The sequence below is a fragment of the Stylophora pistillata genome, chromosome 5 (genome assembly GCF_964205215.1).
Source record: "Stylophora pistillata chromosome 5, jaStyPist1.2, whole genome shotgun sequence".
Lineage (NCBI taxonomy): Eukaryota > Metazoa > Cnidaria > Anthozoa > Scleractinia > Pocilloporidae > Stylophora > Stylophora pistillata.
In genome coordinates, this window is record NC_142523.1 from 23,666,544 (window position 1) to 23,687,805 (window position 21,262).

Sequence of the window (21,262 nt, forward strand, 5' to 3'; positions counted from 1 at the left end):
AATATTGTGATAGAAACTTCTTTTTACATAGAGTTTTTCGAGCTCTGAAGGAGATCTAAAAACTAGAGATACCGAGCGTAGAAGAATAATAAAATTGGAAGAATCTTTGAAGGATTTGCAATTTCATCACAACCAAATGAGAAAAGGCAGCTCAAATTACTTGTCTAAGGTCTTGCGTGCAAAGACTGTTTCTTGCGAATCTATATCAAATACTTTTCTGATCGCGCGTGGTGATTAAAGATTTCGTGGAAAAGCGAATGTCACGCATAAGTCAGAAAAAACTTCGCCCGTAGGCACAGAAGCCGTAGATACGAACGCTCTTTCTGTGGAATGCATGTGATTACAGATTACTTGTCTACAGTCTTGCGTGCAAAGACTGTTTCTTGCGAATCTATATCGAATTCTGTTCTGATCGCGCGCGGTGATTAAAGATTTTCATGGAAAAGCGACTGTCGCGCAGAAGTCAGAAAAAAATTCGCCCGAAGGCAAAGAAGCCTTAGATACTAACGCTCCGTCCGTGGAATGCATGTGATTAAAAATGCAGATGAAGAACTTGTTTTCATTTGTTTGGCCGCGGCTTTTCGAAATTGATTAGGGAAACTGTTAACGTCTAACAGCAAAAGAAATAGATATTAAAAAATAACGAAATATTTCAAAATCTCACTGTAAGAACATTCAGCGCTGTGACTGGTGGATTTTATAAAATGATCGCTGCACTAGTATCGCAGAGGTCAGTGGTTCGAATCCCGTACAGGCCTGATTTTTTTCATGTCTGATTTTAGCTATTGCTTAAATAGCGCTATCTAATGCGAGGATCATGCATCATATGTATCTAATACCGCAGTACAAAATATATGAACGTCCGCATATATTTCATTGTATCTCATAAAATGATCAGTAATTAATTATAAGTCTTAGATACTGTGAAGTCATGTTTGAAGCAAAATGGGACACCACTGCAAACATAAGAAGAACGCGTGCTAGGCAACCACTTAAAAGATCCTACAATAACAAAATTTTCATTTATTTCAAGATTCAAAACAAGAAAGTCAGAAGTCATCGAAGCTCGAATCGTTCCCTCATTTGTGCTTTCTGTTAAGTTTTATCCTACAATTAAAATTTTAGTTCGGGCTTTCAGGCAGAAATATCGAAATCACTCTACCGGAAATTTCATGAGGTAAATTGGATGAAATAAGGGATTTATTAAATTACATGCTGATTGTTGCAAAATGGCACATCCGTACCAACCGAAAAAGAAGTGTAAACCCAAATATTGAATCATTCAAGAAATTTGTGAACGTGAAATATATGACTGAACGATGTATTGCTGGTAAAAAAAAATCCACGAGAGAAATTTCAGGCTAGATGGAAATTATTCATTGAATAATGGCTTTGAATAATTATTCATAGAATGCGGCTAATCATAGGACTTTCCTATGGTAATAGGACAGAGTGGGGTCCAATTTGGTCTGTATATAATCATACAAGTCATTAACAAAATCTATTAGAATGCGACTAATCATAGGACTTTCCTATGGTAATAGGACAGAGTGGGGTCTAATTTGGTCTATATAATCATACAAGTCATTAACAAAATCTATTAGAATGCGGCTAATCATAGGACTTTCCAATGGTAATAGGACAGAGTGGGGTCCAATTTGGTCTGTATATAATCATACAAGTCATTAACAAAATCTATTAGAATGCGGCTAATCATAGGACTTTCCAATGGTAATAGGACAGAGTGGGGTCCAATTTGGTCTGTATATAATCATACAAGTCATTAACAAAATCTATTAGAATGCGGCTAATCATAGGACTTTCCAATGGTAATAGGACAGAGTGGGGTCCAATTTGGTCTGTATATAATCATACAAGTCATTAACAAAATCGGACGCTCGCGGGGTGGGGTCCGATTTGTCAATCACGAATCCTCTTACCAATCCATCATAACCATTATAATTTCCGGAGAAAAACAAAGACATTTATCTGAGAAAATATCTTTAGTAAACACGTTGTCTAGAGTAAAAAATTCCTCCGTTTTGGAGATTCTCCAGGTTTTGAGGGTAATTGGTTGTTTCTATGGTTATTGTAATAGATAACGTGATTGGTTGATTAAGCTGAGTGGACTTAGTAAGGCTGGCTGTTTTAACTGTCCGATAACAGGTTTCTGATTACAAATCTATTAAATAATGTGGGAAAAATAAAGCAGCTAATTAACCAATCACATTTAAGGAAATTGTTATGGAAGGAAATAGTTATTGATACGTGTTATTAAGTATTTTTGGACCTACTTATTAGAATAAAAATGTTCAAAGAAAGAATAAGTTTTCATCCACTATTAGATTTCCCCTTCTCGGAAAATGTGAAATAGCCGTACGAGTGCCTATGTACCGAAACAAGGATGAATATGTTGGGAAAGAAAAAGGGAACCGCAAAATTCTTTAACGAGGAAGCAGGGTTCTGTTTAAACCCTGACATTTCTACCTTTATCTTTTTAATTCTGCGGTCTGACAGCTAAGGTAACGAGCTTAATGTGGAGTTCAAATTCTTACACGTGAGCTGCATTTAAAGGAAAAAATCAGGCTTCGACAGGATTGGAATCGGTGATTTCTTAGCTACTAACTGGGCGTTACCATATCAACATGTTGGGAATGGGAAAATGTAGACTGTAGAGGGTTCCTTTATTTACTTGTGATGAGATTGCTTCATGGTGATGAAGAACTCATTCAAACTTGCCATCAATCCCATCAAAAGATCGCATGGTTTATTTGTTAGAACCACCCTACAAGTGTATCTGGGGTAAGAGTTCGAATGCTGTCGCATCGAAGAGTTCATTTTTTCTAGGCTTCTTTTCAGCTCGCCTGCAGGGATTATACTTTTAACTGACAAACCCCTTTCAAATGGTCATGTGGTCGATGATAGCTTCAACTTTCATTCCCTATCATTGACTATCATGTTTGCCTTCAAACGGTTCATGATAGTTGACGCGATGGGATCGCGTAATTGTAAATAAATATGGCGCGTGCTGTGGTCAGAAATTTCGGTGGCAATTGAAATCTTAGTTAAGAAGTTGCAAGTTGCAGATGATGAAAATGAACTATGAGACATTCTGCGAAATTTTCACAGCTGTTTTAGTCATTTTACCTTGTGCCACTTTGGTTTTAGCCCGTTTTTGGCAAAACCGCGCTCGTGCAAATGACGAAAACTATTTTCAACTATCATGTCGAATTTGTACATGTCCAAACTGCCTGATAGTCGATGATAGTGCATGATAGTTCGTGTTCAAACGCTCGTGACAGTTGAGACTATCAATAACTATTATGACCGTTTAAACAAGGCATTACTCATCCGCAAGCAAAAATATGATTTATGGCCGGCCGCATCTTTTCCCCGTCATTGCAATTATAGGCGAGGATTAATTTAACGCCCCTTCCTTTTCCCTCCAGAGCTCATTATCATAGACCGACTTCTCGATATAAATTGCATATTTGAATAAAATCTCGCATTCTGATTGGTTGACGAAACGAGGTATTTTGCGTGGAATCTGCGAATTGAAAACGAGGCTAACTGATATTGTTTCGCGTCACTTGTTTCGCGCTCAGGATAAAAACAAACGATACTACTGCCGTTTCCTTTGTTTTCCTATTTTTATTTACTTATGCGGTATTACTGCTGTTTTCTTTTTTTCTTATTTCTATTTATTTATGCGATTCAAGGAAAATCCATAACCTGACTCGTGAATTCCGCGTTAAGGAGGCTTGAAAGGGTTTTCTGCAATTAACGGCAAGCGCCAAATGATAAAAGACATTAGGACTGACCAACTTATCATCAGGATAATGCTTTGACAAATGTATAGAGCTATTTAAAGACAATTTTTGAGGGTGATCGTCAGACCTTATCTGTTGCCATGGCAACAATAGCGATGTTATAGGACGCTCTAAAAATCAGTTTTTGGAAGGTATTTAAAAAACCAAGTAGGTAACCTATTTTTTTTTTCAAAATTCTTAGATATCATCACATTCTCTACCCATACACGTGATAGAAATAAAACTATTTAGTAGAACTTGAGTTGTTTAGGAAAATGCTGTTACTACATGTAAAAAGAGTTTCACTTGATTTTTTACGTAATTGTGATTTTCTTCACAATTACGTAATGAATATAGTTTGTACACAAAAAAACAGGGTGAGTCACCTAGCTAGTTTTTGAGATACTATAGCTCATCAACTTAGCAAGCTTTATTTCCGCTTTTATTTCGCTGACTCAACGGCTCCTCTTCGCAAGGACGAGTCCGCGTCCGCGCGATCAATTGATGGCCTCGTGTAGCGAAGAAGAAGGTGTTCGTTCCGAAAATGGATTCGCATCGTTTCGTGATTTTACACATTCCCGATAAAAAACAATAATCATTTGAGACTCAGACTGCTTGCCGTTACGACTGTTAAAAATGTGAGAGTATTTCGGAGAGAATTCTCTTGTTGGAAGTCACTCTTACGGAGTTCGATTTATGGCAACAAGCAGATTTTGCAGTTGGTGCCAATGCTAGTATTCCATAGAGGCCATTGATGCCGAATTCCTTGTACAGAGATTGTAGCGTAATAGAAGACAAGCCGGCATCTGCCAGCTTCGGGACCATGTATGACGAGAGACGTAACTTTCTACGTAAAATCAGCTTGGTGCTTTTTTGTCGTTCCAAGAAGATGCCTTGATCGATGGCATTATTCGGCGATGCACATTTACCATGATTGACCAATTGTTCATGATTAATTTGTAGTAGAGGAGTGAAAAGAATTTGTCTGAGGGCTTTGAAGCCTTCCAGAGCAACATGAGCGTCAAACTCATCATAACCACCCCTTGAACTTCTTGTATTTACTTTTTACCTAAATTCACAAACCTAACAACTCCTCTGTGGCTCTGTAGGACTATGATCCCAACTGATGGAAGTGAATTTTCTATAGCTCCCCTTTTATACAAGTTAGTGACGACTGAACCTCCCTCACTCCCTCCCTTCCCCTCGAAAACCATGTGATTACCAAAATCCTCCTAACCCTCCCATCCCCGACGTTAATGATAACTGGTCCCTAGTTTCACTCGTTCTTACCTTTTTGTGTGAGTCCCGATACCAGGTCGAAACTGACTCACTCGGCAGTCCATTTGTAGTCATTCGAGTCCAAAAAAATGGCAAAGATTGTTCAGAATCCACCAGTCTCCTTCGTCTAAATCTCGTCCGCAGACGATTTCACACGACTCGCACGAGGGAGAGCTAGGTTACTTGCCTTAAGCCCTGTGCGACAGTGATTATCTTCGAAGTTGTTGTTTGGTTTCGTTAAGACGGTTGGTGGAAGAAAAAGTCAGTTGCTAGACTATACCGTCTCATGCGCTAGTTTCAAATTTTTTTCTTCGGGAGGCAGTTGATTTCTAGTTTCGATCTGAGCAAATTTCTTAAAAAATCCCAAATTTTTATTTATTGCCTGATGGGGGGAAAGGGATGTCGGAGGATTTTTAGCATGATTGCATGATGATGATGATTTTCATCCTCCGGACAGAGTGCAGATAAGTTAAAGAGAAAAAACTCATTGGCTGCTTCTGAGACTAAAGATTTGAAAATTTTACAGGAACGAAGATTTTCGATGATGCAATTACAACACATCTACCGAGACGTGATTTTGATTCAATGAGCCACTTTTATTTTCCCTTCATTTAGCAGCAAAAGCAAAAAATCCACATCTAAAATCCTCATCCCTGAAATTAATAAAGCTATTGCTCAATGTTGCATCCAGCGTAGCCCTTCTTCTCCTTGAGTAGACCATATAGTTCAGCGTCTTTACTGAACGAAGATATATCCGAAGGCGCTAATAGTTTGGTCTCCGTTGTCTCCGCCAAACCTAGCTACGTTTCCACACGGAACTTCGGCAAACGGTCCCCATCCCCCAAATCCAATTCTGGAATCAGGGGAATCGCACTCATTTTGTTCGTTGGCGATGATGCCAATTCGCATCTTAGGATTACTTTTTTTGTTCCCCTGCGTATTGAATCCTTCTCGATTGCAGTTTGGCTGGAGGGAGGCAGCGGGACCGACCAATCTCTTCCATGCATCACGACCCAGCGAAGTAGCACGGTATTGACCATCAGCGATGAGAGCATACAGTGAGGCTGCTTTCTGATCCACTCGCAAGAACCTGTTTACGCCATTGACCGTCATGCCGAGACAGATTTTGGTAAAGGACGTGCTCCAGTAAGTTGGTAACAGGGTCTCGAAGTTGTCCAACCCAGTGTTTCCATTTTCAGGAGAGACTGAAGACCTGGAAGACCACGCGCTTGAATCGTAATTGAAGTTGTGCTATGGAAAAAGGCAATTTTCCAGTTTGTGTCCAAAGCAATGCGGGGCTTCACTTTGCTCCATGAATGCTCCCTCCAGCTCGCGCCAAACCCCCAAGCGGTCAGATGCTATTCTAGAGCAATTTTTAAATGGGGGTCCAAATTAATCAGGCCTTCCATTGGTTTTGCTTGCTTATTTCGCTATGTGATTGGTCTAGAAAACTCGTGCTTCTCTCGATCAATCAGATTTAAAACTAATACCGTACACGGCTTCGTTGCCCACGTTTTTCCGCGCTTTGGGAAGTTTGATTGTTTCTACTTTTAGCTCTTAATGGCTCTTCAGGATATTTCCTTTCTTCTGGTTGGTAATTTTGATTACTTTGGTTTTGGTTTAACGACACTCAATCGACTGAAAGGTGCCCCAGGGCCAACCAAGACGTAGTCACTCGAACCTTGTTTCTCTTTAGGGAGTTTGCTTTTTTTTTTTATTTTTTCTTTGAGTTCTCATTAGCTCTTCAGACTGTTTTCCTTAGGATGATTGTCTCTTGTCAGTTACTTCAAAGACTTAATCGCAATGTGTGCTACAATTAAGAATTACATCCGTTTCAAAGTCTAAAAGGCTTAACCATGAATTGAAGAAAATTTCAAAGGACATCCTTGCTAGAGGATTGATCATATAAAGTACCACAATATTTTTAAGATAGCTTAACGTGACATCTAGAGCAGTAACTCACTCAAGGAGACAATGTGACAGAACAAAATGAATGAGAGAAATGAGAAGGGAGTCAAAGTTTTTATTCGATTAACTTGAAAAACTACGTTCCCTTGAGTAAGTATAGTTATAAAACCGAAAACACGTCTGAAATACCTTTGCACCGTCAATCTTCATGACCAGCGTCCATCCCCCACCACCGCAGTCTCCAAGCTCCCCACTCATGGAACAGTACACAGGCAGATTTTGACTTCCTAGCTTGAGGTTATATGCCTTGTTTGGGCTGGCACTAATAAGAGAGCATCAGTGTGTAGCAAGCATTTAATCATACAACAATCTCGTTCCCAGGGACTTTTAAGGGAAAAGGCCCCAGTCAGTTCTGTCGCTGACCAGTTTTAAACGCGACTAGAATTTAAGACTTACATAAATTTATTTTTGTGATATATCAAAACTTTAATTCATAAACAACAGAACTTGACCCCAAATAAGCCAATGAATTGCCTTGGTTATTTGACGTTTGAAGGTAAAAATGTGTTGCGTTTTTGACGGTTGTCGGTTGACACCGGGGAACTGACGCCTAAAATTGTAATTTTTTTCTTTTGCATTCATTTCTAGTCAGCTATAAAGGACTAAGATAAAGTCTCGGTATTTATTTTCGTTCACTTCTTGTTATTAACGAAAAAATCAGATCTGAGGTTTCTTTTTCCTGTTTTTGCTGCCGTACGACCATGGGTTCAAAACTACTAACAGCAGTAGAATGTGACGTCAGTGTCGGAGAAATGAAACACTACTCTCATCACATGCAAAGGCCGCACATTCGCGAAAACTTTAAATTCATCGGTCTTTCTTTTGCAAGTAAGAGTGGTTTGAAGCCCTTCCAGTCTGAGCTGAATTATTTTCTTGGCCCTCGCAATGACTAATCACAAGTACCTCAGAACCTTTCGCTCAAAGGAAGAGAGGTGTGGGATTCCCAAGTAACAAAAATTCTTTTGTGTTCAAATTTTGGGAGAATGTTTCCCTGTGATCAAGGAACGAGAAAGTTGAAATATTATTTTTTTCTGCGCCTTTTTCCTTGTATATATCCCCCTTTTTTTCTTTTTTTTTTTTCTCTTGCACAATTTTCTTTTAAAAGGATTTTTAGTACGTGTTTGCTACCCTCCCTCGCCCCGAAAATTTAACGATTGTTCATTACTTACCTGTCCTTGTCGTATATCTCCTTGCAGGAGCTTGCGGGTTCAGGTGGCACTGCGGGAACGAGAACAGCTATTAGGCAATTGACCATAAGGGGATAAATGCAAATATTCCTAACTATATTCAAGAAAGATTTTAATCCAACCGAAATTCAGAACCGTTGGGGCAACGGAGCAGTGTAGCGGGTAATATTAAAACGACAGAAACGATTATTCTAAATCTTACCCGGTTTACAGCAGTCCTGTTTCTTTTTGATCAGGTCCTCAAGATCTGACAACTTGTCCATTATTTGCCTGCAAAACTTCTTTTTCCCGGCATCAGCGCCAATGGTGAGATAAACCAGAAAGATGAGTGCACAAAATTTCGGCATAGCTGCTGTTTTTTCACACTTTTTTGAGTACTTCTTGAGTGCAGCGAGACTCGACGGTAAGCGAGGAAGGTATAAACACACGAATCGCCTCTAAAATTCACAGCAATTTCTCCCTACCCGAGTGCATACTCCAGCCAACGCTTTGTTGAGAGATTTTTTGCATTCATCAGACTTATTTTAAGAGGCTGTTTGTAGCAATTTTATTCAACCAACAGACCAATAGCAATTCTGTTTAATAGTGATACTCGTGCTTTAGACGAAATTCGAATAACCAGCGATACTAACGACAGGAGAGTGAGTGTAATTCATCAAATCTTTCAAAAACTAACGATTTTATTTAAACCAAACGAGGATGGCATTGACTTTGCGTGATTGAGACCAAAATTACAAATTTGACAGAAAGGGGAGCGTCATTCGGAAAGTTATGAACCCGCACGAGGTGTAATATAAGTGACCCGTGAATTATCTCTTCCATTTCGCGAAAATGAGAAGACTTCCTTGAGACTTCGCACACCGGAAGAGAGATCGATTTGAATTTTTCCGTTTTAATTTCGGGACGCGTGCGCTGCTGTTTGAGTACATGCGACGTGTGAATTTTTCTAAACAATTCGTGCGTGAGATGGGATCCACCCCCTTTTGCTACTCTCCAAAATGAGTACTGGTTTTCGTTGAAAGAAATGTCACTATTTGGTGTGTGGTCAGGGTAACTATGGTTTTAAAATTGAGATGAAGACCACTCGTTCTGTTAAATATACATCACGATCTCCAAATCTGGTCAGTCCTTTCTATGAGTAGTAAAGTTTTCTTTGTACTGCTTTGGTTTCGGTTTCTAAGCCTCGGAGTTTTTTCTTCCCAATGTTTTCATAGTCTTGGATCTACTCTTAAATCTGAGGGTCTCGCTCAAATATGATAGCGCAACATGGCTCGAAGCTATCTTGGTGTGTTGCGGAAGTCTATCTTCATGTCGTTCCCCTGAGAATGTGCGTGAGGCGCTTGTACATTTCTGCATACAAGGACCCTGTACATCAAACACAAGAAAGAACCGTACATACAGTCTTTTGTTTCCCGAAAGTACGAAATAGCATTTCATTGTTTCAGTATTGACCTAAGTTATTCATGGCCAAATCTAGTTTCAAATGATTGTTCTCGTTTGAAAAACTTGTGACATAGAAGCTGATATATCGCAAAAACCGACACACACAAGATTTCAAGTAAATATGCTTTATTTCATTTCATTGTAAGAGCTTATTTTCAAACGAAGGCAACACCAATGGCGAGATAAACCAGACCAATGCCTCATTGTGCAAAACTTCAACTCATTGATGCAGTTTCTTTGTCTTGACTACCTCCTATTTTTAACGAGACTACATGAGGGGAGGCTATTGGAAACGCTAGGAAAAGATGTTCTTTGGGCAGATACTGGTTTGGGACTGCGGCTAGATATAACTCTTATTATATTCTTCTCAGCAATTGAGAGGCGGTATTCTACAAATCCTGTGATCTGATTGGTTCCGAGAGCGGGCAGCATTCTCCCATCTAGGCCGGTGACAGCGGTCGGTATCTGTTGCGTGTTGAGTCACCCAGCAAATCCTTAGCCTCGTAGTAATTTCTAATAAAAATCTATGACCTTTTGCCGCTGGTTTATAAAATATTAGCCTCTTAACTTCCCTTTACATAGAATTTTTCGAGCTTTGAAGGAGATTGAAAAAATAGTGATACCGAGTGTAGAAGAATAATAAAATTGAAAGAATCTTTGAAAGATTTGTAATTTCATCACAACCATATGAAAAAAGGCAGCTCAAAATACTTACCTTAAGTGTTGCGTGCAAAGACTGTTTCTTGCGAATCTATATCGAATACTTTTCTGATCGCGCGCGGTGATTAAAGATTTCATGGAAAAGCGAATGTCACGCAGGAGTCAGAAAAAACTTCGCCCGAAGGCAGAGAAGCCGTACATACGAACGCTCCGTCCGTGGAATGCATGTGATTACAAACTACTTGTCTAAAGTCTTGCGTGCAAAGACTGTTTCTTGCGAATCTATATCCTACAATAACAAAATTGTAATTTATTTCAAGATTCAAAACAAGAAAGTCAGAAGTCATCGAAACTCGAATCGTTCTTACCGCGAGGTTTTTAAATATTTCGTTATTTTTTAATATCTATTTTTACCGCTGTTAGCCGTTAGATTTTCCCTAATCAATTTCGAAAAGCCACGGCCAAACAAATGAAATTAAGTTCTTAATCTGAATTTGTAATCACATGCCTTCCACGGACGGAGCGTTCGTATCTACGGCAGCGGTAAAAATAGCGGTAAAAATAGATATTAAAAAATAACGAAATATTTAAAAACCTCGCGGTAAGAACATTCAGTGCTGTGACTGGTGATTTTATCAAATGATATAGGGCGCACTTAATAAGGAGCCTCGCTCTGTTGTGCGACCCTCACCACACTCTGGTGAAAGTGAGTAAATCAAAATTAAATCAATTAAATCGAATACTTTTCTGATCGCGCGTGGTGATTAAAGATTTCATGGAAAAGCGAATGTCACGCAGAAGTCAGAAAAAACTTTGCCCGAAGGCAGAGAAGCCGTAGATACGAAGGCTCCGTCCGTGGAATGCATGTGATTACAAATTCAGATTAACAACTTAATTTCATTTGTTTGGCCGTGGCTTTTCGAAATTGATTAGGGAAAATTTAACGGCTAACAGCGGTAAAAATAGATATTAAAAAATAACGAAATACTTAAAAACCTCGCGGTAAGAACATTCAGTGCTGTGACTGGTGATTTTATCAAATGATCATTAATCAATTATAAGTCTTAGATACTATGAAGCCATGTTTGAACCAAAATGGGACGCCATTACAAACGTAAGACGAACGCGTGCTAGGCAACTACTTAAAAGATCCTACAATAACAAAATTGTAATTTATTTCAAGATTCAAAACAAGAAAGTCAGAAGTCATCGAAACTCGAATCGTTCCCTCATTTGTGCTTTTTTCTACAATGTCAAATAAAAATAACCTCATTGTACAAAACTTCAATTCGTTGCCGCAGTTTCTTTGTCTTGACTACCTCCTACTTTTAACGAGACTACATGATAACTGGAGAGGCTATTGGAAACGCCAAGAAAAGATGTTTTTCGGGAAGTTACTAGTTTGGGACTGAGGCTAGATATTACTCTAACTTATTATATTTTTCTTAGCACTTGAGAGGCGGTATTATACAAATCCTGTGATCTGATTGGTTCCGAGAGCGGGCAGTATTCTCCCCTCTAGCCCGCTGACAGCGGTCGGTATCTGTTGCGTGTTGAGTCACCCAGCAAATCCTTAGCTTCGCAGCAATTTTTGATAAAAATCTATGACCTTGTGCGGCTGGTTTATAACATATTAGCCTCTTAATCAATTTCTGCCTTTTGACAAGTAAATATTCTGATAGAAACTTATTTTTACATAGAATTCTTCGAGCTCTGAAGGAGATCTAAAAACTAGAGATACCGAGTGTAGAAGAATAGTAAAATTGGAAGAATCTTTGAAGGATTTGCAATTTCATCACAACCAAATGAGAAAAGGCAGCTCAAATTACTTGTCCAAGCTCTTGCGTGCAAAGACTGTTTCTTGCGAATCTATATCAAATACTTTTCTGATCGCGAGTGGTGATTAAAGATTTCGTGGAAAAGCGAATGTCACGCATAAGTCAGAAAAAACTTCGCCCGTAGGCACAGAAGCCGTAGATACGAACGCTCTTTCTGTGGAATGCATGTGATTACAAATTACTTGTCTACAGTCTTGCGTGCAAAGACTGTTTCTTGCGAATCTATATCGAATTCTGTTCTGATCGCGCGCAGTGATTAAAGATTTTCATGGAAAAGCGACTGTCGCGCAGAAGTCAGAAAAAAATTCGCCCGAAGGCAAAGAAGCCTTAGATACTAACGCTTCGTCCGTGGAATGCATGTGATATAAAATGCAGATGAAGAACTCGGTTTCATTTGTTTGGCCGCGGCTTTTCGAAATTGATTAGGGAAAAGTTAACGTCTAACAGCAAAAGAAATAGATATTCAAAAATAACGAAATATTTAAAAATCTCACTGTAAGAACATTCAGTGCTGTGACTGGTGGATTTTATAAAATGATCGCTGCACTAGTATCGCAGAGGTCAGTGGTTCGAATCCCGTACAGGCCTGATTTTTCTCAGGTCTGATTTTCGCTATTGCTTAAATAGCGCTATCTACTGCGAGGATCGTGCATCATATGTAATTAATACCGCAGTACAAAATATATGAACGTCCGCCTGACGAGCTTTGCCCACCAAAAAAATTTATGGAAATTAGGCTAAGCCAGATCTGAGTTCCGCCTGACAATTATTAACTGTAAGAGAAGATCTCAGTTCGCGCCCACAGCACGTTCAAGGTGTTGCGGATGAAGTTTCTGTAATTACTTTTTGGCACTTTTCGGCGTCAAAATTGCATAGTTTGGGTAACCCAAAACCCTTAAGCTCAACTTTCTTGTCATAACACGAATGTTTTCCAGAAAGGCACACGCGGTAATGTCGGTATCACTCGTGTGCACGCATTTTTCCAGGTAAAACCCTCGCGTGGAATCAACTCATGTTTACTTTAACGCTCCTTTTATGCGCACAATGTAAGCCAAAGCAATTTTATAGTTAAACGTAAAGATCAGAATATTTTCTTCTAAGGATGATAAATGATCGACGCTGAACTAAATTATACGTTGAAGAAAATGCAAAACAGCATAACATGCAAAAGAGCAAATTTGGAAAAATACGAAGTTACGGAAACCATGAAAATCTTCGATTTTTAAGAAAGGAAATTTTTATAATTCCAAGCCAAGTAAGCTTTTCTTGTGTTTCATTCTTTAAGGCTTTGTGTAGAGCGGGGCCTTTGTTTTATAAACCGTAAAACTTAGTGATAAGTCGAAAGGGCTCGCTCTTGGTTATGATACCAAAGAGTTGAGGGACACCACAGTGATCTTCCAGGTGTTTGATCATCGCCGACGCTCGTGGTGTACTTCGCTACTTAGGTGAGCGAGATCGACGTTCTTCCTCTCTTTAACTCTGACAGCTGTGTGAAAGACCTCCATACAATGAAAAACGGTCAATTGTGCTTTTTCAGTGGCGGCTTTAACGCTCGTCCATATTCAGCGCCTATCCTAAACATGGCATCTCTAGCTATCTACAAGACACGCTGCGATGTATTATTCGTCCATGCTCAACACAACAACTGCGCTAGTGAGATAGAGAATCGAAAGATCACATTGTTGCGCTCGAGGCAGAGTGCGCAAAGTTTGTCAAGTTCTACAATGGACAACAGATCGTACGGCCTCCCGCAAGAGTAAGGACAAGGTCTATCAGTTACAAGAAATGGATAAGTGGCATTGTAGAAAGTTTAAATTCGTCCGTGCATCCAAAGGCCGATGGTATGTAATTTTGCTCTTTTCCGTTCTTCACACACTCGAATAGCTGTTAAAATTAAATTTAATTGCGGGTTGTGCAGTCAAAATGCAACGTCGCCCAACATGGTTTTAGTTAAACCAGTGTCTTCTGAGGTGCTTCCACCAAAATAATTTAGAAGGGAACAACAACGCTAACCGATTTAATATCTTCTCAAGAACATGTCAAAATCTATTAAAACGCAGAAATTAAAGATGGTAAGAATTGGTGGTTCATGTTAAAAATCATTAAAGAACACTTCTCAGTTTAGCTCGATAGTGCTGTCACTTTGCACTAGTTGTTCATAGTGACTTACTCATTACTTTCAGTATCTGTTCGAGCTTTTCTTCGACGAAATAGGGGACATACAAGAAATCGCAATTCACCTCTAAAACAAAAAAAAATAACAAGCTCTTCTCCCAATTGGACACCAGATATGACTGCGTAGTAATAATTGCGTAGTAGGCGAAGTTGCAGTGTGAGAAATATAATGAGTGAGGAAAATAATTCTAAGTGCGGTACAGCGCGATTTTTAACATAGATTACCTAGCTAAAAGACCTTTTGTAATAATATAGGAAGGTCCCCAACGAATACTAATAGCCCGGCGTGTAATTTTGTGATTGACAAAACATGATAACTCAGGTTTATGTTTGAAAGGGCAAATCATTTAGTGCATTTCACTCCAGAAGTAAATAATCTCTTAACTTCCGTAATTATTATTTTGGTTTCAGTCAAATGGTGTCGAGTTGAAAGATACTAAGTTCCTGAAACATACATCCAAGCTTTGTTGGGTTCTATCCTGGTGTGCCGGTTCACAAGGGAATTACCATTGTTCTTTCTTTGTTTAGGAGTTATCGGTTAGCTATTGTGTATTGTTTGGTCTTTTGTACTGGCTCTTGTGAACCGGTACACGAGGACAGAACCCTTTGTTGGCAAGCATGCCAAATGCTTTTATAAGCGTGCGAGGGAAAAAATGCATTTGCGGCCCCCTGTATGGAGAGAAAAATCCAAAATTTTTTTATTACAGGGATGGTAGAGTGAATGATGTTATTTCCGGTCTGAGTCATCAAAGTTCTGTACCATTAGAGTTAAAGAAAAGCTATCGGGGGAATAGGGAGGTTGCTGCAAGTAATAGCTCTTAAACTCTCAACAAGCTTTACAGGCGGCCAAAGTAAGAGCATGGGGCAAGAAATCAAGCAGGATTCTCACCCAGTAAACTAAAATGGTTGTTGGAAATTGAGAGGGACGAGCAACCAGAGAATTTGAAGTAATTCAAGGAAAATCCATAACCTGACCCGTGAATTCCGCGTTAAGGAGGCTTGAAAGGGTTTTCTGCAATTAAAGGCAAGTGCCAAATGATAAAAGACATTAGGACTGACCAACTTATCATCAGGATAATGCTTTGACAAATGTAGAGAGCTATTTAAAGAAAATTTTTAAGGGTGATCGTCAGACTTTATCTGTTGCTATGGCAACAATAGCGGTGTTATAGGACGCTCTAAGAGTCAGTTTTTGGAAGGTATTTCAAAAACCAAGTAGGTAACCTATTTTTTTTTTCAAAATTCTTAAACATCATCACACTCTCTACCCATACACGTGATAGAAATAAAACTATTTAGTAGAACTTGAGTTGTTTAGGAAAATGCTGTTACTACATGTAAAAGAAATTTCACTTGATTTTTTACGTAATTGTTATTTTCTTCACAATTACGTAATGAATATAGTTTGTACACAAAAAAACAGGGTAAGTCACCTAGCTAGTTTTTGAGATACTATAGCTCATCAACTTAGCAAGCTTTATTTCCGCTTTTATTTCGCTGACTCAACGGCTCCTCTTCGCAAGGACAAGTCCGCGTCCGCGCGATCAATCGATGGCCTCGTGTAGCGAAGAAGAAGGTGTTCGTTCCGAAAATGGATTCGCACCCTTTTGTGATTTTACACATTCCCGATAAAAAAAAAAAAAAATCATTTGAGACTCAGACTGCTTGCCGTTACGACTGTTAAGAATATGAGAGTATTTCGGAGAGAATTCTCTTGTTGGAAGTCACTCTTGCGGAGTTCGATTTATGGCAACAAGCAGATTTTGCATTTGGTGCCAATGCTAGTATTCCATAGAGGCCATTGATGCCGAATTTCTTGTACAGAGATTGTAGCGTAATATAAGACAAGCCGGCATCTGCCAGCTTCGGGACCATGTATGACGAGAGACGTAAGTTTCTACGTAAAATCACCTTGGTGCTTTTTTGTCGTTCCAAGATGCCTTGATCGATGGCATTATTCGGCGATGCACATTTACAATGATTGACCAATTGTTTATGATTAATTTGTAGTAGAGGAGTGAAAAGAATTTGTTTGAGGGCTTTGAAGTCTTCCAGAGCAACATGAGCGTCAAACTCATCATAACCACCCCTTGCACTTCTAGTATTTACTTTTTACCTAAATTCACAAACCTAACCGACTCCTCTGTGGCTCTGTAGGACTATGATCCCAACTGATGGAAGTGAATTTTCTATAGCTCCCCTTTTATACAAGTTAGTGACGACTGAACCTCCCTCCCTCCCTTCCCCTCGAAAACCATGTGATTACCAAAATCCTCCTAACCCTCCCATCCCCGACGAAAAATGATAACTGGTCCCTAGTTTCACTCGTTCTTACCCTTTTGTGTGAGTCCCGATACCAGGTCGAAACTGACTCACTCGGCAGTCCATTTGTAGTCATTCGAGTCCAAAAAAATGGCAAAGATTGTTCAGAATCCACCAGTCTCCTTCGACTAAATCTCGTCCGCAGACGATTTCACACGACTCGCACGAGGGAGAGCTAGGTTACTTGCCTTAAGCCCTGTGCTACAGTGATTACCTTCGAAGTTGTTGTTTGGTTTCGTTAAGACGGTTGGTGGAAGAAAAAGTCAGTTGCTAGACTATACCGTCTCATGCGCTAGTTTCAAGTTTTTTTCTTCGGGAGGCAGTTGATTTCTAGTTTCGATCTGAGCAAATTTCTTAAAAAACCCAAATTTTTTATTTATTGCCTGATGGGGGGAAAGGGACGTCGGAGGATTTTTAGCATGATTGCATGATGATGATGATTTTCATCCGCTGGACAGAGTGCAGATAAGTTAAAGAGAAAAAACTCATTGGCTGCTTCTGAGAGTAAAGATTTGAAACTTTCATAGGAACGAAGATTTTCGATGGTGCAATTACAACATATCTACCGAGACGTGATTTTGATTCATTGAGCCACTTTTATTTTCCCTTCATTTAGCAGCAAAAGCAAAAAATCCACATCTAAAATCCTCATCCCTGAAATTAATAAAGCTATTGCTCAATGTTGCATCCAGCGTAGCCCTTCATTTCCTTGAGTAGACCATATAGCTCAGCGTCTTTACTGAACGAAGATATATCCGAAGGCGCTAATAGTTTGGTCTCCGTTGTCTCCGCCAAACCTAGCTACGTTTCCACACGGAACCTCGGCAAACGGTCCCCATCCCCCAAATCCGATTCTGGAGTCAGGGGAATCGCACTCATTTTGTTCGTTGGCGATGATGCCAATTCGCATCTTAGGATTACCTTTTTTGTTCCCCTGCGTATTGAATCCTTCTCGATTGCAGTGTGGCTGGAGGGAGGCAGCAGGACCGACCAGTCTCTTCCATGCATCAGGACCCAGCGAAGTAGCACGGTATTGACCATCAGCGATGAGAGCATACAGTGAGGCTGCTTTCTGATCCACTCGCAAGAACCTGTTTACGCCATTGACCGTCATGCCGAGACAGATCTTGGTAAAGGACGTGCTCCAGTAAGTTGGTAACAGGGTCTCCAAGTTGTCCAATCCAGTGTCTCCATTTTCAGGAGAGACTGAAGACCTGGAAGACCACGCGCTTGAATCGTAATTGAAGTTGTGCTACGGAAAAAGGCAGTTTTCCAGTTAGTGTCGAAAGCAATGCGGGGCTTCACTTTGCTCCATGAATGCTCCCTCCAGCTCGCGCCAAACCCCCTAGCGGTCAAATGCTATTCTAGAGCAATTTTTGAATGGAGGTCCAAATTAATCAGGCCTTCCATTGGTTTTGCTTGCTTATTTCGCTATGTGATTGGTCTAGAAAACTCGTGCTTCACTCGATCAATCAGATTTAAAACTAGTACCGTACACGGCTTCGTTGCCCACGTTTTTCCGCGCTTTGGGAAGTTTGACTGTTTCCACTATTAGCTCTTAATGGATCTTCAGGATATTTCCTTTCTTCTGTTGGTAATTTTGATTACTTTGGTTTTGGTTTTTACGACACTCAATCGACTGAAAGGTGTCCCAAGGCAAACCAAAACGTAGTCACTCGAGCCTTGTTTCTGATTATGGAGTTTGCTTTTTTTTTATTTTTTCTTTGAGTTCTTATTAGCTCTTCAGATTGTTTTCCTTTAGGATGATTGTCTATTGTCAGTTACTTCAAAGACTTAATCGCAATGTGGGCTACAATTAAGAATTACATCTGTTTCAAAGTCTAAAAGGCTTAACCATGAATTGAAGAAAATTTCAAAGGACATCCTTGCTAGAGGACTGATCATATAAAGTACCGCAATATTTTTAAGATAGCTTACCGTGACATCTAGAGCAGTAACTCCCTCAAGGAGACAATGTGATAGAAAAAAATGAATGAGAGAAATGAGAGGGGAGTCAAAGTTTTTATTCGATTAACTTGAAAAACTATGTTCCCTTGAGTGAGTATAGTTATAAAACCTAAAACACGTCTGAAGTACCTTTGCACCGTCAATCTTCATGACCAGCGTCCATCCCCCACCACCGCAGTCTCCAAGCTCCCCACTCATGGAACAGTACACAGGCAGATTTTGATTTCCTAGCTTGAGGTTATATGCACATTAGCTAAAAATTTAAATTCATCGGTCTTTCTTTTGCAAGTATGAGTGGTTTGAAGCCCATCCAGTCTGAGCTGAATTATTTTCTTGGCCCTCGCAATGACTAATCACAAGTACCTCAGGGGCGAAACCATTCGATAATTTAACCTTTCGCTCAAAGGAAGAGAGGTGTGGGATTCCCAACCAACAAAAATTCTTTTGTGTTCAAATCTCGGGAGAATGTTTCCCTGTGATCATGTGATCAAGGATCGAGAAAGTTGAAATATTATTTTTTTCTGCGCCTTTTTCCTTGTATATATCCCCCTTTTTTTCCTTCTTTTTTCTCTTGCACAATTTTCTTTTAAAAGGATTTTTGGTATATGTTTGGTACCCTCCCTCGCCCCGAAAATTTAACGATTGTTCATTACTTACCTGTCCTTGTCGTATATCTCCTTGCAGGAACTTGCGGGTTCAGTTGGCTCTGCGGGAACGAGAACAGCTATTACGCAATCGACCATAAGGGGATAAATGCAAATATTCCTAACTATATTCAAGAAAGATTTTAATCCAACCGAAATTCAGAACCGTTAGAGCAACAGAGGAGTGTAGCGGGTAATATTAAAACGACAGAAACGATTATTCTAAACCTTACCCGGTTTACAGCAGTCCTGTTTTTTCTTGATCAGGTCCTCAAGATCTGACAACTTGTTCATTATTTGCCTGCAAAGCCTCTTTTTCCCGGCATCAGCGCCAATGGTAAGATAAACCAGAAAGGTGAGTGCACAAAACTCGGCATAGCTGCTGTTTTCTCACACTTTCTTGAGTACTTCTTGAGCGCAGCGAGACTCGACGATAAGCGAGGAAGGTATAACAAACGCCAACTTATAAACACACGAATCGCCTCTAAGATTCACAGCAATTTCTCCCTACCCGAGTGCATACTCCAGCCAACGCTTTGTTGAGAGATTTTTTGCATTCATCAGACTTATTTTAAGAGGCTGTTTGTAGCAATTTTATTCAACCAACAGACCAATAGCAATTCTGTTTAATGGTGATACTCGTGCTTTAGACGAAATTCGAATAACCATCGATACCAACGACAGGAGAGTGAGTGTAATTCATCAAATCTTTCAAAAATTAACGATTTTATTTAAACCAAACGAGGATGGCATTGAGTTTGCGTGATTGAGACCAAAATTACAAATTTGACAGAAAGGCGAGCGTCATTCGCAAAGTTATGAACCCGCACGAGGCGTAATATAAGTGACCCGTGAATTATCTCTTCTATTTCGCGAAAATGCTAAGACCTCCTTGAAACCTCGCACACCGGAAGAGAGATCGATTTGAATTTTTCCGTTTTAATTTCGGGACGCGTGCGCTGCTGTTTAAGTACACGTGACGTGTGAATTTTTCTAAACAATTCGTGCGTGAGATGGGATCCACCCCCTTTTGCTACTCTCCAACATGAGTACTGGCTTTCGTTGAAAGAAATGTCACTATTTGGTGCGTGGGCAGGGTAACTATGGTTTTAAAATTCAGATGAAGACCACTCGTTCTGTTAAATATACATCACGATCTCCAAATCTGGTCAGTCCTTTCTATGAGTAGTAAAGTTTTCTTTGTACTGCTTTGGTTTCGGTTTCTAAGCCTCGGAGTTTTTTCTTCCCAATGTTTTCATAGTCTCGGATCTGCTCTTAAATCTGAGGGTCTCGCTCAAATATGATAGCGCAACATGGCTCGGAGCTATCTTGGTTTGTTGCGGAAGCCTATCTTCATGTCGCTCCCCTGAGAATGTGCGTGAGGCGCTTGTACATTTCTGCATACAAAGACCCTATACATCAAACACAAGAAAGAACCGTACATACAGTCTTTTGTTTCCCGAAAGTACGAAATAGCATTTCATTGTTTCAGTATTGACCTAAGTTATTCATGGCCAAATCTAGTTACAAATGATTGTTCTCGTTTGAAAAACTTGTGACATAGAAGCTGATAAATCGCAACAACCGACACACAAAAGATTCCAAGTAAATATCCTTTCTTTCATTTCATTGTAAGAGCTTATTTTGAAACGAAGGCAACACCAACGGCGAGATAAACCAGACCAATGCCTCATTGTGCAAAACTTCAATTCATTGTTGCAGTTTCTTTGTCTTGACTACCTCCTATTTTTAACGAGACTACATGAGGGGAGGCTATTGGAAACGCTAGGAAAAGATGTTCTTTGGGCAGATACTGGTTTGGGACTGCGGCTAGATATAACTCTTATTATATTCTTCTCAGCACTTGAGAGGCCGTATTCTACAAATCCTGTGATTTTATTGGTTCCGAGAGCGGACAGCATTCTCCCATTTAGCCCGCTGACAGCGGTCGGTATCCGTTGCGTGTTGAG

At 39.8% G+C, this 21,262-nt stretch overlaps 2 protein-coding genes across 3 annotated transcripts; both read right to left on the reverse strand.

The window, feature by feature from the left end:
• Positions 1-5,662: 5,662 nt before the first annotated feature.
• LOC148730915 (putative skeletal organic matrix protein 5) lies at positions 5,663-8,640 on the reverse strand. The gene is made up of 4 exons (XM_088759618.1): positions 8,445-8,640; positions 8,225-8,273; positions 7,185-7,317; positions 5,663-6,338 (listed from the first exon to the last, which is right to left on the reverse strand). Exons 1-4 carry the CDS (start codon positions 8,587-8,589, stop codon positions 5,823-5,825), a joined length of 843 nt encoding a protein of 280 aa, XP_088615744.1. The 5' UTR covers positions 8,590-8,640; the 3' UTR covers positions 5,663-5,822.
• An 8,616-nt stretch (positions 8,641-17,256) lies between these two features.
• On the reverse strand, positions 17,257-20,021 carry LOC148730916 (putative skeletal organic matrix protein 5). 2 transcript variants are annotated; one of them, XM_088759620.1, is made up of 4 exons: positions 19,526-20,021; positions 19,306-19,354; positions 18,778-18,879; positions 17,257-17,932 (listed from the first exon to the last, which is right to left on the reverse strand). In XM_088759620.1, exons 3-4 carry the CDS (start codon positions 18,844-18,846, stop codon positions 17,417-17,419), a joined length of 585 nt encoding a protein of 194 aa, XP_088615746.1. In that variant the 5' UTR covers positions 18,847-18,879; positions 19,306-19,354; positions 19,526-20,021; the 3' UTR covers positions 17,257-17,416. The 2 variants fall into 2 exon arrangements, with proteins under 2 accessions (XP_088615746.1, XP_088615745.1); XM_088759619.1 differs by lacking the exons at positions 19,306-19,354; positions 19,526-20,021 and having other exon boundaries at positions 18,778-18,901.
• Positions 20,022-21,262: the final 1,241 nt, after the last annotated feature.

Bases quoted from the DNA above. Each gene is read 5' to 3' on its own strand.
- LOC148730915 (XM_088759618.1), bottom strand. From the start codon at position 8,589: ATGCCGAAATTTTGTGCACTCATCTTTCTGGTTTATCTCACCATTGGC. The intron at 8,274-8,444 runs GTAAGATTTAGA...TCGTTCCCGCAG, and splicing joins ACAGGACTGCTGTAAACCGG to TGCCACCTGAACCCGCAAGC. The intron at 6,339-7,184 runs GTATTTCAGACG...CTTTTTCCATAG, and splicing joins TGAAGATTGACGGTGCAAAG to CACAACTTCAATTACGATTC.
- LOC148730916 (XM_088759620.1), bottom strand. From the start codon at position 18,846: ATGAGTGGGGAGCTTGGAGACTGCGGTGGTGGGGGATGGACGCTGGTC. The intron at 17,933-18,777 runs GTACTTCAGACG...CTTTTTCCGTAG, and splicing joins TGAAGATTGACGGTGCAAAG to CACAACTTCAATTACGATTC.